Genomic DNA, 16615 nt, shown 5'->3' with positions numbered 1-16615 from the left:
TATCTAATTAGCCAAAAGAGAGCAGCACTGACAGTCTCTTACCGATACAGTTGCCATGGGAGTCCTGTGTGAAGCCGCTGATGCACTTGTGTTTGGGATTACACAGGAAAGAGCCCGCTGTGTTCTCACACACAAAGCCCATACCACAGTTATGGGTTTGCCGAACACATTCATCAATGTCTGGAAGAAAGAACAGATTAAAAAAACAAAATCCAATGTTAACTTGACAAAATAGTTGACACTATGTTCAACTGTTAAGAGTTTAAAGTGCTGCTGACTCTCTCAGCTTGTCAACAGTACAGTAGGTGGCACTGTGGCTCAAGCCCAGAATAAACATGTGCAGCTTCCCAGAAACTTCCACTCACAGTCAATCTTTGACTCGAGGAGAAATTCCCCTTACTCTGAAATGATCCCAACTCTGCAATTAACAGAAGTTGAACAAAACTTCTTAAATGACAGTTATTGAATCTCATGAGCGATGGATGGAGTTTAAATGGAAGATTTGTGCCGCGAGCGTGTTTTTCAGTTTACGTTATGCTGTTACGTTATCCTCTGAGACTCATCCTGTGGCACACAAGCCAAATGTTTTTTTCTCTACCAATCATCATCAGAGGGATATATTTCCAATGTCACAGCAAAGATTTCTCCTTTCCTTCATGCAGCTAATTAGTTTTTTTCCCCCTGTTGGATGGTTGACTAAATATTACCTTCATTATCTAGCTATATTGATTAGTCCTCCCTGGTGCCAAGTGCTGATGACACCAGTCCTAGAGCTTCAAAGTGCTTTACAACGCGTGCAATGCTTCTGTTCTCGATGATTATCCTGTCACATACTGCACCTTCGGCATCTGCTGAAGCACAAACATCACTGCAGGGGCCAAAAACATTAGCATACATCTTGATGAAGACTTGCTGACTGAGCTGAGTTTAGGCCTGCATTCACACGGAGTGTGTCAGCCTTCAGAAGGGGCAGTGAAAACGCAGGTCTTTCCATTCATCTTAAAATGGGGGTAGTGCATTTAGGCTGCGGCAATAAGGGCAGCAGGGGGCTTATTTTTGGCTCCCCCCTGTGTCTGCTAATGCCGCAGCGGCCTGCGGCGAAAAGAGATGAGACCAACTTTTGGAGAATTGCAATTCGGCGTCACGCTGTGGTTGCCAATCATATAACATTAGATCAGACTTGTCAGTGTGTTTTGAGGCGACTCCAGTACAGGAAACAGGAAACATCACTGCCTCTATCACTGTCACAAGAACATCATAAAAGACTATGAGGTTGAGCGTGAAGAGTCTCCGTCCCTGTTACGGCGGCCGCAGGTCAGAAACTATAAAACATCTGTCGGAAAACAAAAATTATACAAAGTCTCTCTGTCACTAAAGTGGACTGTTTGCATCTAAACAGGGATGGAGGGGGAAATGACGTGTCTAAATGTATCCTGTTCCTGTTAAAGAGCATCTTAGTTAACAACTGTCTGCCATCAATAATGCCAGAACCTTCCAATAGCCTTAAACACCTATGCCAATGTACTCCACTTCAGTCTTGTATTCAGGGATTTGTAATTGTGTGATTGCTCAAGGGGCCCTTTAAGGACAAATTATTCTTAGGAGTATTAAAAGACATGATTAGAAAGAACAACAGAAGTATGCAGTGCCTCATTTTGAGCCAGGGGTGTTAGACTTGCCTGCTGTTGATTGTTGGATCCTCTTTAAATTGCTGAGAAACTGGCAACACTGAGTAACACAGTCCAATGCAAACACTAGCCTCGGCCAAAGTAAGTGTCAAATTGTGTTAGTGACACAGTGTGAAGTGGAAATAAATCATGGTTATGTTTAGAATCTCACATGAAGGCTGTAGCTACATATAAAGGATTAGTATGGGGTTCAGCCAGATGTGGCGCAATCCAGCTTCAAATGCGTTAGATTAGCCAATGCAATGATTTGCAAACCATGAGATTACTTAGTTAAACTGAAATTTAGAGAAAATTGTGTTTTAAGTTCTAGCTCGCAGGTTGCAAATTTAAAAAAAGGGGCCCCTGGTCACAAAATCTGCCTTCCAGCACCTCTAAAGCTCACTAATAACATGTTGTTTTTCCTGTGTTGTTGCCAAGCAACAAGCAGAGATTCCAGGAAGTTAAATGTGCGTGGCCAGGACATACAGTAGACCAGCACAAAAAGTACATTTAAAATCACGTTTTTTTTACACTTTGTTTTTTGTATCGGTAAAACCAACAGGATATCATGTTTTTCAATTAGTGAGCTTTAGATATGCTGGTATTTTGTTAGCTTTGCACAGGTTGTGGTAAAAAGCAAGCCGCTGGTTCCAGCTCCGTGAACCAAACATATATGAGAGTGGTATCAATGTTATTATGTACTCTACACAAGAAAAAAAAATCCCAATATGTTGAAGTATTCTATGAAAAAACGTTGGCATGTGCTGTCGCAGTAAATAATGCAGGATTTTGCAGAATTGTCCAAAATTGATGTTATTGTCTGGCGACAGGGTTGTGGTTTTGCTTTACTGTCCTTTCCGTCTTATTTCTGTTCTCCAACCATTAAAAAAGAAGGTAGAAATCCTGTGGTGCATATCATGACAAGACATCATCTGCATTTCCTGCAACTACCTTAGTGGCCCTGCAAGTGACTGCTGGGTTAATTGGCCTTAATGAAATTCATCAGGAAAAATAAACTCACCCTTGCACACACTGTTCCTCAGCTGGAAGCCGGCAGGACAAGGGACCTGCAGCTCGCATATAAACGAACCCACCGTGTTCACACACTGCTCGCTGGGCCGACAGCTATGGGTGTTGGTTGCACACTCATCCACATCTGCAGAAAAAGAACAACAGTGACTGTGTGTGTGTGTGAAATGACGGGGGTGGGGGTTATCCATCACACACTGATGGTTAGGGCCTGTACATAATTCTTACGTCCCAGCTGGTTCTAGATCATGACGGGGCTCATGAGTCAGCAGCATATGGACGTCAACAAAATACGCTAACAAACGAAGTCATTCTTAAATCTAGGCATATAAGGTATATACCAGGAAATTACATATCTTGCTTTCTCCTGAATGGAAAAGTATGAGGGCAAATGTGGCTCAGGTGGTCGCATACCAATCAGAAGGTTGGTGGTTTGATCCCTGGCCCTACAGTCCCATGTTGAAGTGTCTTTGTGCAGAAAACTGAGCTTGATCCAATATTCTTTAGGAGGTAAGAACGTTTTGGCGGAAGTGTGAAAAACATGATTCACCAAACCTGAGGTCATAATTATTTTTGACCGTGCAAAGATTTTGGACCCAGGACCGTATTTAAACGATCTAAGCGCACGGCTTGAAGCGCATTATGCAGGTGCGTTTAGGGCGTAGCCAAATCCCCTTTTGCTAGTTTGACGGAGGAAAAAAGGGTCCGGGCGCCAGGCGCATGGTTCAAAAGGATTGTACTTACTGTCTTCATTAATCATAGGTGTGTTTGGGGCAGAACTTACAATCCACCAATCAGAGGTTGTCTCCCATTCCCTCTAAAAGCCAGTTGCGTTTGTACCTTGGCGCATTGCTATTATGATGGTGGATTTGGGTCGTCATATTTCTATTTTTAATCTTTTTTCTGCTGCGCGTCCCTGTATGTGTAACAGGTATAGTGTGCACGAGCCTAGGCGCATTTTACTAATTAAAATTCAATGAAATGCCGCGCTATGGACTTTAGACCAGGTCAGTCTGCTGACTCAAGATAGCAATATGCCAAGAATTGACCTGAACACCCCCCCGCCCCCCCCGTAGGACCGGCACACCCATGGGCGCAGGTGCATTTGCTATTTAAAAGACGTGGGCGCAGGATGGGGAATTAACAACTGCGTCTGTCTTAAACTAGCCAAGACACTTGCGTAGGTGTATGCGGCGCGCTGCTCCGAGTGCAAGATAGGGCCCTCAGTATTCAAGGCCCTTCACACCAGGTGGGTTTCCGTGAAGTGAGAAATACTTTTAAAGTACTAAAGATTGTCAACCAATGATAGTTATGGAATTGATTACCACTTTGTCCCACAAACATGTTTTAAATTGAAGGATTTGATTGGTAATAGGCAAAGAAACAAGGGCATTCTTGCTGTTATCTACAAATAGGACGTGCCATCATTAATCCAAAACATTGGAACAGCTGATGCGTATGTGGTGGCGAAAAAACAGGCAGTTTCATTTAAGCTGGACTATGTAAAGATGTGTTTTTCATATCACTAATACTGCACACATTAACATCACATAATCTGTCCTGTGAGTGCTTTTTGGCGGGCCATCATATCAACTTTGGACAGTTATTTGACAGCTTGTTATGCTTGTTTGTACAAAATTAAATACAGAGGTGCAAACCTTTGAATCTTTATTAGTCAAACAGCAACGCAGCCAGTAAACAGGCGCTGTTGATTTATGACGGTGGTGGGCTTATGCCGAGGCAATGGAGCCTCACTCTGTTGTGGCTCACAAACTGATGCGTTATCTTATCGTGCATCACAATGCATTGCAGACTAGCTGGATGCACTTATAGCATTGGTCTGGAATTATATATTCCAAAGACACGTGTGTGTGTGTATCTGTGCATTTGTGTGCATGCGGGAGTGTGGCAGTCATCCAGATTTGAAGTTCATCACAAAATATTTTGCATTCCATAGGGAAACTGATGGAAAGGTCACGACCAAATCTGCATGACGGAGCCAGGGCGGAACAACAAAAGGCAGGAACAAGAGCAAAACACATTATCTTGTGTTGCCTGTATATCTCTCAGCAGTCCCTTGCTGAAATGCATTTCTCAACTTTAAAAGCTTTTGCTACAGGGAATCTGAATGAACTTGTGTGTCTTACACACCTTCCCACGGGGGGCAGGAGGAAAACCACTGATCCAAGTTTTTTATCAGCAGTACCTGGTGAGTAAGTATCATCCTGCAGCTCTTTTCTCATAAGGTTATTCACCTCCAAAAATTCACACAAGCATCAGCTCTCACACAACACAGTTTATTGTAATATATGAAGCCTCTGTGGAGCTGCAGCAAACCCAGTCATCTCACCCAGTACAACGAAGCATGTTCCCTTTTTACATTGTGTAACTCTCTTTATAGTCTACAGGACTTGTGCTGTGCTGGCAGTGCAGTGCAAATGTCTCTGTTTTTCCCTAACCGAGAGACATCTGTTGTCCCTGTTGTAGGGAGGATACTTCAGGGGCAAATCACACTAAGCATCTTGTTCGCCTCGCCCTTTGGACCCTTGCTCGCTGCCAGGACTAGGGATGGACAGGACTGTTTCCAATGTTTTCGTGTTGCTAGTGGTGCAGAAAGTCGCCTTCTACTACCGCTCAACATCATTTCCAGTGCGTCATTCGAAGAGCCAAAGAAAATAAAAGGAAAAATGTTCCTATTGCCGGGCCCTTCCTCCCCTGACTGGTCTTCAGGGACAGCCACATTACACAGTTGTGAGGAGTGAAGTGATCCAATACAAGGTGAAAACAAAGACTCTATTTTCTGAAAAACACAAACGCTTAGCTCAACGGAGACGGAGTGGCGGGGGGGATAGCAGATTTATAAAAATTCCATCAAGAGACCAGCAAAGGCTCTGCATAGGGAGAAGTCTGAGAGGCAGCACTATTAGGCACAGAAGCAAACAACTTACACACACACACACACACACACACACATGCACACACACACACACACACACACACACTCTTGTTCTTTCACAGGTCAAACTGATGTAGATGAAGTAAGCCTTGGAACATTTGCAAATGTGGTTTGAGACAGGAAGGTCAGGGTTACAAAGACGGGAGGAAATGTAAAGGTTCACAAGCTGTGAGCATGATTTCCCAACCATCTATGACAGGGGATAAAGTCAGGAGGAAGTGCAGATAAACAATATTTTTTCAGGCTTTACTTAACAACTGAACAAATCCATGTGGTGAAGGCCACGAGATGTAACAGAATGCATTGGGAAAATATTTCTCCATTTGTTGGGTCTTTGTAAACTGGAGAAATTGTGGTCTGGACTTACTCTATCTGTAAAGTATGGAAGAGGATCAGGGAGTTCTCATTTGAAAGTCAGAATTCTGACATTATTCTCTAAATAACAAAAAAAATCAAATTTAGTTGTTAAAGCAACCAAATTCTGCTCCTTTTTTAGGTTCATAATTGTATTTAGAGGTTGTACCAGAATAGGTTTACATGGTTTCATTTTCCAGTCACACCACATTTTTGTTGTACTGCACATTGCTGCAGATCCTGTTTTCACTCTGTGTGTTTAGGTCTCCATTTTAGCTCCAGACTAAATAGACTAGGGGAGAGCCGGGACGATTGAAACGCGGGACGGATGAAACATTCCAGTTTTCTCCGAGTCCAATGATGATAGACAGACTTCCTTAGGTCTGAACATGTTAACCTCCTCCTATCAGCCAAATATCTCTAAATGGAAAAACCTACTGTTCTAGCTATAAAAATAGCACCATCATCCACAGTGCATGATAATTCAATAACCGCTTCATACGCGCTTCAGGATGACGGCAATTAGTTATTAACAGACATTCACAAAGACGCATAGTCCTGCAACAATCTATCTATAATAACAGCTTTTGGAAGTACCATCCATAATATACAGTAAAATATTAAAGTAGTTGGAAGTTTACATGGCTTAAACTATATGTTTCATTCATCCCCGTATGCTGTTTCATTCGTCCCGTCCAGGAGGGACAGATGAAACATTAAGCACGTCCCACTTTTGTTGTAATAACTCCTGAACGGGTTTGTCCAAAGCTGAAAATGCGACTGTATTTGACAGATGACACGTGTAGGTTGCTAGTGACAAAATATCAGCTTTCAGTGTGACACGACCGCTTTGTAAATTGTGTTTAATCAAAAAGTGTTTCAACTGTCCCGGCTCTCCCCTACACAAAACATTAGCTTTTTCAAAAACAATGAAGGCTACAGTGCATTACATTAGAAAAAGTAAAAAACAAAAAACAAATAGTAATTATAGCCTACAGAAGACTACCTGACTTTCAATGAACTGTAGATTAGGCAAGCAGTCTACCACCAAACACAACGTAACAATTAGGTTTTTCCTATATATAATCCGGTTAATATTTGTTATTTAGTGACCGGAGTACTTACACGTTATTATGTTTATTTACAATTATCTATCTATATATTCTTTACATGACAATTTTCTTATTGTTCTTCTTTTATTTCTGGACTAACAGTTATATATGTGTTTCACTTGACGCAGATTTGTCACAAGGGGCTGCTCATGGTCGAGTCCATTTTACAAACACATCTTGTGCATGACGGATTGTGCAGGCAGCACAGATCGGGTACCAAAAATCTCACTCAAAAAAGCATGGATGTTTTTTTTTCGAAGTTTGTATGTGTGTGGGAGCACCAGAGTGGCAAAATAAATAATAAATCCCAGAAAAATTAGATTGTTTTTTTAATATAATATGGGCGTAAGTTGATCTTTACTGTAATTAGAGCGTTCTACAGATGGTACAAATGTTCCCTTCGTCGAGAGTAAAGATTAACGTTATCCTGTTATCATGAGTGATCATTCTCATGTGTGCTGCATAGGGCACTAAACTACAAGAGAAGCATTTCAAGGTTATGAAAACACCATTACGCAGTAGTGTCACTCAAACTAGTCTTGCTTTGGAATAGACTGCTTTCTATGAATAGAGCACCTAGAGTTATACCATCGCACTCTTTAAAAAGACACACTACTGAAACATCTCTACAGCACTGAAGAAGGTATCAATTTTCAGTTAATTTTCACAGTTCTCCTGTGAAAGCTAAGTTTTCTTTGAAGCTTGCCATTGCTCGATCAAGGACGGAAATTATTGTTGAATTTGGATAGGACAAGAGTATTCGCTGCAGAGCTAACAACAACAGTGGCTAAAAACAACTGGCCGCTACAGCCAAAAGCTACAGAGTACGTGTGGAAGGTAGATGAAACTCTCCCGAGCAGCCCCGATCTTAAACATCTAAAGATACTGAGTGTGAACAAAAGGGAACAGTTTTCTCACCGAGCAGTCTCTGGGGCCGTAAAGCTTGTTAAAAACAAACGTTTGTGATTATAAACTGTGAGCTAATAGCTACCCGGCTGTGATCAAGAGAGGGAACAATGTCGACAAGAAACAACAGCATACAGATCATAGAAATGACAAAATAATGCAGATGAACTGAAAAAAAAATCAAAACAATTAAAAAAGATTTAAAAACAGTACTTTTTAGACTCTTTATTGCAGGGCAGTGATGAGTAGTCAAGTCCTGGTCTCGGACTCAAGTCGCTATAGACCTTTTCCTACTATGACATGTTGACATGTCATAGTAGGAAAAGCACAGGTGTATTCAAAACCCTTAATGATGGCCGCATTCCACTTAGGAGAGTTCCTGGTGTTGTGCATGCTAACTCACTGAAATAGCTCACTGGGACTTGTGATGGAATTGAGCCATCGTTAAGGTTATCAATATCAGCTGTGCTTTTCCTACTATGACAAGTCAAAATGGCTGCCGTGAGAATCTCTGGACTCATGACTTGACTTTGACTTAGGGTTTCCTCCAGATAGGTTATTTAGCCCAGTGGCAAGTGTCTTTTTTTCGAAGATGGCCCTGCTGGGCAAGTCACACACTGATGGCAGCTGATGTAGAGCCCAATAGTTTCTGTGACAACAGAATTATAGATGGACTTGGGAAAATGGGAATTGGAAAAAAAACAGCTATAAGACAGAGGGCCCTACATTATGACACTGCTAAAAAATTAACTGGAGATTTTAAAAGTAAGACTATGTCTAACTTTCCAAAAGAGCTGCCCAATGTCAAAATCTTTGAAAATCATTCCCTGTGCCTTAGGCTCGTTTGGCCTCCAGACTATACAAATACAAGATAATATATGATATAATACAAATCCTGGGGCTCGAGCCTTAATGAAATAGGATTTGGAATTGACTGACTACTTTTTTGTGTAATAGGCAGTGATGGAGTACTTGAGTCCTGGACTCAGAGTCAACAGTTGGTGACTCGACTAGCCTTAGCCTACATGAAACTCTGCAACAAATCAAATCCATCCCTGCCCGCAGTTTCTGTAGCGCTCAAGGTGAATTTCATAAAACTGTGAAGGTTGCAAAGACGTGTTAAAGCAAGAAAACCACTGTGATGTTTGAATTTGGTTTGTCTCTGTGTGTGTGTGAGTGTGTGTGTGCGTGCGTGCGTGCGTGTGTGTGTGTGTGCGTGCGTGCGTGCGTGTGCGTGAGCGTGTGTTCAAGAATAGCCATTCACAGCCTGGTGATGAGCAGAAATAATGTCAGAGCACTGAGCAACTGTCTAGCCCACACATTTACTATTCAGCTTGCGTATAAAGCCCTCTTCACAGATCCCATCGTGGATGACACACTGGTAGGATTGCCAGGGGAACAATTGTGTGTTAAGATCATAGACTGAATATACAGTCTCTGGTTAAGATCTTAAATTCATTCATATGCAGCTGAATGCATCATATGGAGAGAATCAGCTTTCCTTACCTCATAAAAATGCGATGTAAATGATATTGGATTAATCTCTGCAGCATTTATGATATATGATGATACCTCCATTTACAGGAAACATCCGTTAAATCCTCAAATAGCCCCCCCCCCCCCCCCCCCCCCCCCCCCCCCCCCCCCCCCCCCCCCCCCCCCACACCTGCACATTTACACCTTGTAGTGCTATTTGCTTTTTTCCCCCTTTCCCGTCTAAACCAAAAGTTGCCCACCCACATCTTCACATGTGGGAACACTTTCGGTCCACACTCGGCTCACTGAAGGGAGTAAAATCGGAGGGGAAACACTAACTCTTATGTGCGCGAGGCATTATCCCGTCTGCTGACTGACAGATTAAATAAACTCAGCCAGGTCTGCCAGATACACTCGCACTGTATACATTCACTATCACAAGTGCAGGAATACCAAGGTTTCACAGCACGCTTTCAGTATTGAAGACGCACATGATCTGAGAAAACATATTCATACAAGCAAATGGCCTTCATGTTGATACCACTCACTTTCTACCTGTCCTTTTTCTGTAGCGACATCTTGTACCCTCAAAAGTACAAGGGGCGTAAGAAGGGATTGCACGCGCAATGCTTTAGCTATAGTTGTGTATTGAATTCCAGAGGTGGTCCATACAGTATATTTGTTTTCCACCAAAAGGGAAATTTTTGCCCTGTTGCAAATTCATGGATCAATTTACTAACTACTGCAGTAGATTTATTACTGTAAGACCCTTTGTGGAAAATAGTCTTTGGCATGGTAACAATTACATTCTCTTCTGGAGGGAGGTTTCATGTTGATCTACTGTATGTGATGAGTTTTTCCCACAGAAAAATCTGCATGCAGTTGCTTATCTTGCCATTTTACATGGATTCCTCGCCTAGTCTTGCATTGCCTGACCTCTCTCCACAGCGCTGCGAAGGAAGGTCTGGCTACATCACAGATGCCCAATCGTCTTGGGCGGTGCTGAGCTCCGGATGCAGCGACGGTAACTCAAAGTTTGTTGTTGTTTCCACAAGAGAACGGGTGTTAGACAGCGGCCACACACCCCCATACTAGTGCTAACCCTGCCTCCTTATATTTAAACTACAACAAACTTCACATGTCAGCGGTGCCACCGTTGTGCCAGAGTCACATAGAGCTTCACGAAGGGAAGCTAGCTATGTACACAGATGTGCAGTGTTTGTAACAGCAGCTGTAGCTGCCACAGAGTAATTGGCCACGGTTGACTAATGTTCCAGGCAGCAGGAAGTGGGAGCACAATCACTCAATGCATTGTTTAGTATCACAAGACCTGCGTGTGCCTCCTTCATCAGTGACTGCACCTAATTAAAAAGTGTCCCGGTCCCTGGACAAACTGCTCCATTGCACTGTTGTGTTGTCATGGATGCACGTGTTGCTGTTCATGTATACAGCGGTTAGGTGCTGTTGTCGATTGTGTTGGCTTGTTTGTTACCTTTTGCAGAAACCCTGCTCGAGGGAGAAAGCTTAAAGGATACATACGAGCATTGTGAATCCAATTACTGTCAACGTTGCCATGACAACAACGAGCGGGCAGCCCTTACCTTCACACATGTGTCCATCTGTCATCAGCGAAAACCCTGGGAAGCAGGAGCAGCGAGGCCGGCCGGCCACCACGGTACACTGCTGACTGCAAGGACTGTTTTCTGCATGACACAAAATTGCAGCACAATCACCACCATGTTTATTATTATTATTGCTCATGAAAAGGATTCGCCATTAGCTGATGCTGTAGCAGTCAGCTACTCTTCCTCGGGTCCACATAAGACACAACACATACACTTTAGATCACAGACATTCCACTACAAGAATATATGTAAAGTCACATCAAACACATGCATGTGTAGAGCCGCAAACAGACACACAAACCGATACCAATACAAGTATTTGGTTATTTCAAAATCCGAAATTCAGATATATCAGCTGATATATATTTAAAATAAAAAAAACAGAAATGCATAACAAAACATAAACAGATTTTCAGTTAGTTGTAGTTATTTATGAGTTCTCACTAAAATAATATGACAATTATTGTTATTATTTTATATATATATATATATATATATATATATATATATATATATATATTTATAAAAGTTCTGATGAATAAAATGTGAAAATAAAAACTTAAGATTTGAAACTCAACAAAAACACATTAACAAAAAAGTATTGCCAACATTGAAGTGGTTGAGCGCCCACTGGTGGACAAACTATGCAACACTCATAACAAGGTTAGAAATGATTTTGATGAATGAATTAAAAAAATATATATATCGGCCATTAGAAATGCAGATACCGATTGGACTCTTTCGGAAATGCACATTTCCCATAAACAAAAAAATCAAACAGTCAGGCTCAGTAACAATCACATTATAAACATGAACAGAACCAATGATTGCTTTTTTTGAATGTAATAACAATTATAAACACAATAGGAATATTTTCAAACAGTGTAAGAATCATATAAAACTTACAGTTACTTTCAAATATTCAATCTATCATGCCAGACAGATGCCTCTGCATTTCCTATACCATGTCTGGTACACAGTGACGGTCCACAGTGACGACTCTAGGACAGTCATTCACTCATGATGTCTTCAATTCTGATCCTTGAGCTGTTTCTCTCCTGTCTCCCGAATTCCTTTAGGGCTGCAACTAGTCATTATTGTTTTCATTGACGATTGACCTGTTGATTATTTTCTCGATTAATTGATAAATTGTTGGTAGAAAATGTTGATAAATGTAAATCCGTGTTTCCCAAAGGCCAAGACAACGTCATCAAATGTCTTGTTTTGTCCACAACTCAAAGCTCTTCAGGTTACTGTCACAGAGGAGTGAAGGAACCAGAAAAATATTCCCATTTAAAAAGCCGCAATCAGAGATTTTTTTTTTTTTTTTTTTATCATTAACTATGACTCAAACCAATTCATGGATTTTCAAAATAGTTGGCGATTAATTTAAAAGTTGACAAGTACTTGATTAATTCAAGGAAGGAGCCTCTTGTGAGCCATCACATTCAACATAACAGAATCAATTCTCTCTATTCAACAGCCCGATCTATTCAACAGTCGACTATTACAAAGAGACATGGCCAAGGAACTGTTTCCCCACAATTTCTCCCCAACACATTCCCTGCTAAAGTGTCAGAAGGCCGCTCCATATGTCAATCAAGAAATTCTTATAACTAGCAATCAGAGGCACTTTGAAGGAGCATGGCTTTTGTTGCAGCCTGGAGTAGAGACTCAAGGGTTTGCACTGTTGATCTCCGCCTGAGTTGATCAAGATTCAGCTCACGAAGCTGCAGCCACACGACCAAACAGCTGGTCAGTGGAAAATGCATGCAGCGAGGCAACTGCCCCTGTTTTATTTTTACTTCTCTTCATGAGGCAGTTATTGTCCTCAGGGCAATCAGACAGCACTTGAACGCATCATGACAGACCGTCTCAGCCCGGCCTGCATGCTTTTTTTCCAATAAAAGCAGAGTTGATTTGTTGAGCACATGCTTACTGGGCTCTAGAGTTACAACTGCTTGTACACTTTACCGCCTTATATGACACTTTTTTAAGCCCTCAAACCCTGTTGGCCCTACTTTCCATCAGGCGTCTGCACTGCATTCCAGGAGCGTGCACAAAGCGGCTCTCCCCTCCACTACAGATACGCGTATGGTCAATTTACCCGTAAGCCGCGGGGTTGGTCAGCATCTAGTCACTTTACCAAAACACCCCCACATTATTTACGTCTCCTCTACAACACCACGGACGACAAGACGTTTATCTTGGAGGTGTAAAACACAATAATAAGTCATTAAAGACTCTTTTTATGAGCACCAAAAAGAGAAGGCAAAGAGTTTAACTATAGGATTGCTTGGAGTGGAAGGTAGACAATAGCTTAATAAACACGTGATTGTTCTGTAAAGTACTTGTAGTGACAATTAAATCTGCGAGTCAGGCAGCAAGACGATCCGCTTCTGAGACGCTCCCAGTGTGATATGGCGGAGGGGAGGAGTACAAAAATACACACTTAGTACATGAAACCTAAAGTGCTTTGAACAAAAACACTAACAACCACATTAATCAGTTTTGCCAAAAGGGACGATATAGAGCACCAATAATATCGGCCCGCCGATATATAGGCCGTCCTCTAGTTAGAACGTTTTTCCACAGAGTACTGGTTCAGGGATGGAGAGCTGCTTAGAGATTTAATGGCTCTGCAGTATGTGCTGTTGAGAAAGTGAGAGGTTTTTGTCTTAATGGCTCTCAACCTTCTCTGTGATAGGAGGATGGTGAAAAGGGAGTTGGCAGGGTGAGTCTCATCTTCTGGTGGACACGGGCCTCGTAGATCTCACAGATGGGGGAAAGTTTGCAGTGATTCATCAACATTGCCAATGATTTTAGAGAGGTTAGGATGTTTACATGCGTTGCGGTGAAATGCTGACATTACCTGCACATGGATTGAGGCGGACAGGGCTGGTGGTGGTTGCGCTGGGTGTGGTGGTAGCAGGACTGTACTCTCGGACTCTGTTGTCTCCGTCCTGACTCACTGCACATGGAAACACGGCCAAATAAACCAGGAAGGGCATGCCAATTTATGTTTGTTTACCTTTGACCTAAGCCATGATGTGCGCCTCCTTTAAGTTGATTAACTTTTGTAAATCTTGGTTTACATTATTAATCCATTAATTTATACATCACCCTCTCCTCCCACTTTAAACTTAAAACCGACAAAATAACTTTGGGTACAAAGACCATATATCAGTCAGTTTTCCCTACAATGAATATTTTTTTGATTCTGCAAATTTCACCCTTCAAAAAATAAAAGTGACGGTTCAGGAGACTGAAATTGTGATTTACACTGTCTGATACAGCATTGTGCAAATTCTTTCTAGCCTGATTTTAAATAGCTGAACAAACAAATTTGTGGTATCATTTACGGCAAAATGTGTACAGCTCTCACAGGCAAAGTAAAAACAGCCTGTTATTAATCGACCCTCAGAGTTTTTTTTCCATCTCTGTTGAGTTTTGACACTAGCTTTGGTCATGATTCAAATATGTCAATGTAAAAAATGTTAAACTTATTTTGATTTGATTATGATACAAAAAAGCTTCATAATGACTTGTACCAAGCCAGCCTCCTTCTAAAATATGACATTCATACAAACATACCTTAACTTCAAGCTTTTGAAGATATTTTTCAAGATTTTGATAAGCAACTATTACATAAGGATCTCTTTAACATAAGTTACTTCAAGAATTGTTAAAAAACGTGGTCTCCCTGATGCCATCCTTTGAGGCAGTATCGGAGACGTTATGATTCTTGAATCGGCATGACTGTAGTCGAGCAGTTGAGTCACATGTTTGAATCGACCTACCACGCTGCGTTACTGTACCTGGTGCACAGGAGCTTCCGTCCTGTTGCAGAATGTAGCCCTGGTTGCAGCCACAGCGGTAGGAGCCCCAGATGTTGGTGCATGTGTGCTGGCACAGTTGGCCCGGGTAGAGCTGACACTCATCCACATCCCCCTGCTCCTCCACTGTGTTGGCAGCTTCTTCTGTGGCGCTGATGGAGAAGGCCTCGTTGGGAAACCTGCTGTCGGAGACTGGAAGGAGTGAGAGGAGCGCAGAGTTGATCCCATTTATGTCATCTTTTCTTGTTATTGTCTTTCTATTTTAGTAATGTCATTTGATCTTATTTCATCTTTTTTATCTTTATCTTTGCTGTCACTATAATTGCCACTGTTCATCAACTCATTCCATTATACCCACCGGTTAAATTATTATGAGTCCTATTTTTGTGTTTCTCTCGCTTTCAATTTTTGTAATCAGACAGAACACAGTGAACAGTAAAATGAACATTACCGCAATATTAGGATGGATTTATGTTCAATTTATATACAGGATATACACCATACATTAAGGGGTAAGGGGCAAAGGTATAGTGCAGCAGTACTGGATCCAGTTGTGGGTTTTAAAGTAAATATTTCTCATAGTCATTACCTGGGGGTTTCATTCAGAAGACCAAGGCGATTAAATGTTTCCTGTTTTGATTAAAAGGGTGTGAGTCATAAGACTGAAAACGTAGTCCCCATGGAAATAATTACAGTGCACCGCATCCATAATTTCATCCATAAAACAGTCAAAGTAAAGGCAACCTTCATGCATTGTGTGTGTTTGTGTGTGTGTGTGTGTGTGTGTGTGTGTGTGTGTTTAACTAACTGAGAGCTTGAACAGTTTTTGCAGCTCCTAAACCATCTACAGCTTTCAGCAGGTTATTTGATTCCCGCTTCAGGATGACATCATTCAAATTTCCCTTTTAAAGCCTAAGGAAATTAGCTGCAGTCGATGGTTAGAACAGAGCTCATTAAAGGGCGGGATTAGGAGGAATTCCTCTGATGTTGTGAATGAAATAACAGGCTAAGGCAGTCAGGAGACGGACCTTACCTCACCATCACCCTTGGTACTATATACAAAGGCTGACTAATAACAAACTACAAATGCATGCTGCGTGTCTGGTCCCAACATATAAACTAGAAAGCTGAACAAAGATCTACCAAATTCCAAACTAATGATTCTGGTCTTAGCTGTTGAGTGAAGACCTTTTTCTTGTGCTTTAATATGAGGGATTTAATGCCCTCTAATTGTGCAGAAGGGAATACAGACACACACACTAACACATGCGGTGTCATGGTGTAATCCTTCTAAAGTCTTACTTCATCCATCACACGTCAGACGTTGTTGATGAAAAGCATGCAAATTCCTTCTCAAGGAGCTTATGCGTTGACTTCATTGCATGCGTAATGTAAGTGGACCTTTAGCGGAGCGGATGTGCTGCGGAACATATCTTTTAACTGGCTACACCTGCCGAGTACACACGGCGTAGGATTGTGTGAGTCACTTGCAAATTGGTGAGCTTTTGCTTTGGGATTGTTGTTGTTTCTTTAATTTCTGGACCCGGCCCAGCGCTGTAAAACATCAATCTACTGTCAGCAATCAATTAATGGATGCACATGACAGGAAACTTTCAAACTGCCAAAACGCTCATTGGCAGTCAATAAGTCATTT

The 16615-nt window shown here is 41.7% G+C and overlaps 1 protein-coding gene across 2 annotated transcripts in view; it reads right to left on the bottom strand.

The window, feature by feature from the left end:
• fbln2 (fibulin 2) overlaps nucleotides 1–16615 on the bottom strand; it is a 68659-nt gene that overhangs the window by 23995 nt on the left and 28049 nt on the right. For both annotated transcript variants that reach the window (XM_034868444.1, XM_034868445.1), the window contains exons 6-10: nucleotides 14944–15153; nucleotides 13998–14096; nucleotides 11102–11203; nucleotides 2689–2823; nucleotides 43–180 (exon numbers count right to left, since the gene is read on the bottom strand). In XM_034868444.1, the coding sequence (XP_034724335.1) occupies nucleotides 43–180; nucleotides 2689–2823; nucleotides 11102–11203; nucleotides 13998–14096; nucleotides 14944–15153 (684 nt within the window). The remainder of the gene's footprint in view (nucleotides 1–42; nucleotides 181–2688; nucleotides 2824–11101; nucleotides 11204–13997; nucleotides 14097–14943; nucleotides 15154–16615) is intronic.

The sequence above is a fragment of the Etheostoma cragini genome, chromosome 4 (genome assembly GCF_013103735.1).
Source record: "Etheostoma cragini isolate CJK2018 chromosome 4, CSU_Ecrag_1.0, whole genome shotgun sequence".
In the NCBI taxonomy this organism is placed as follows: domain Eukaryota; kingdom Metazoa; phylum Chordata; class Actinopteri; order Perciformes; family Percidae; genus Etheostoma; species Etheostoma cragini.
The sequence above is the reverse complement of the archived record's forward strand: the minus strand, read 5'-3'. Positions and strand labels throughout refer to the sequence as shown.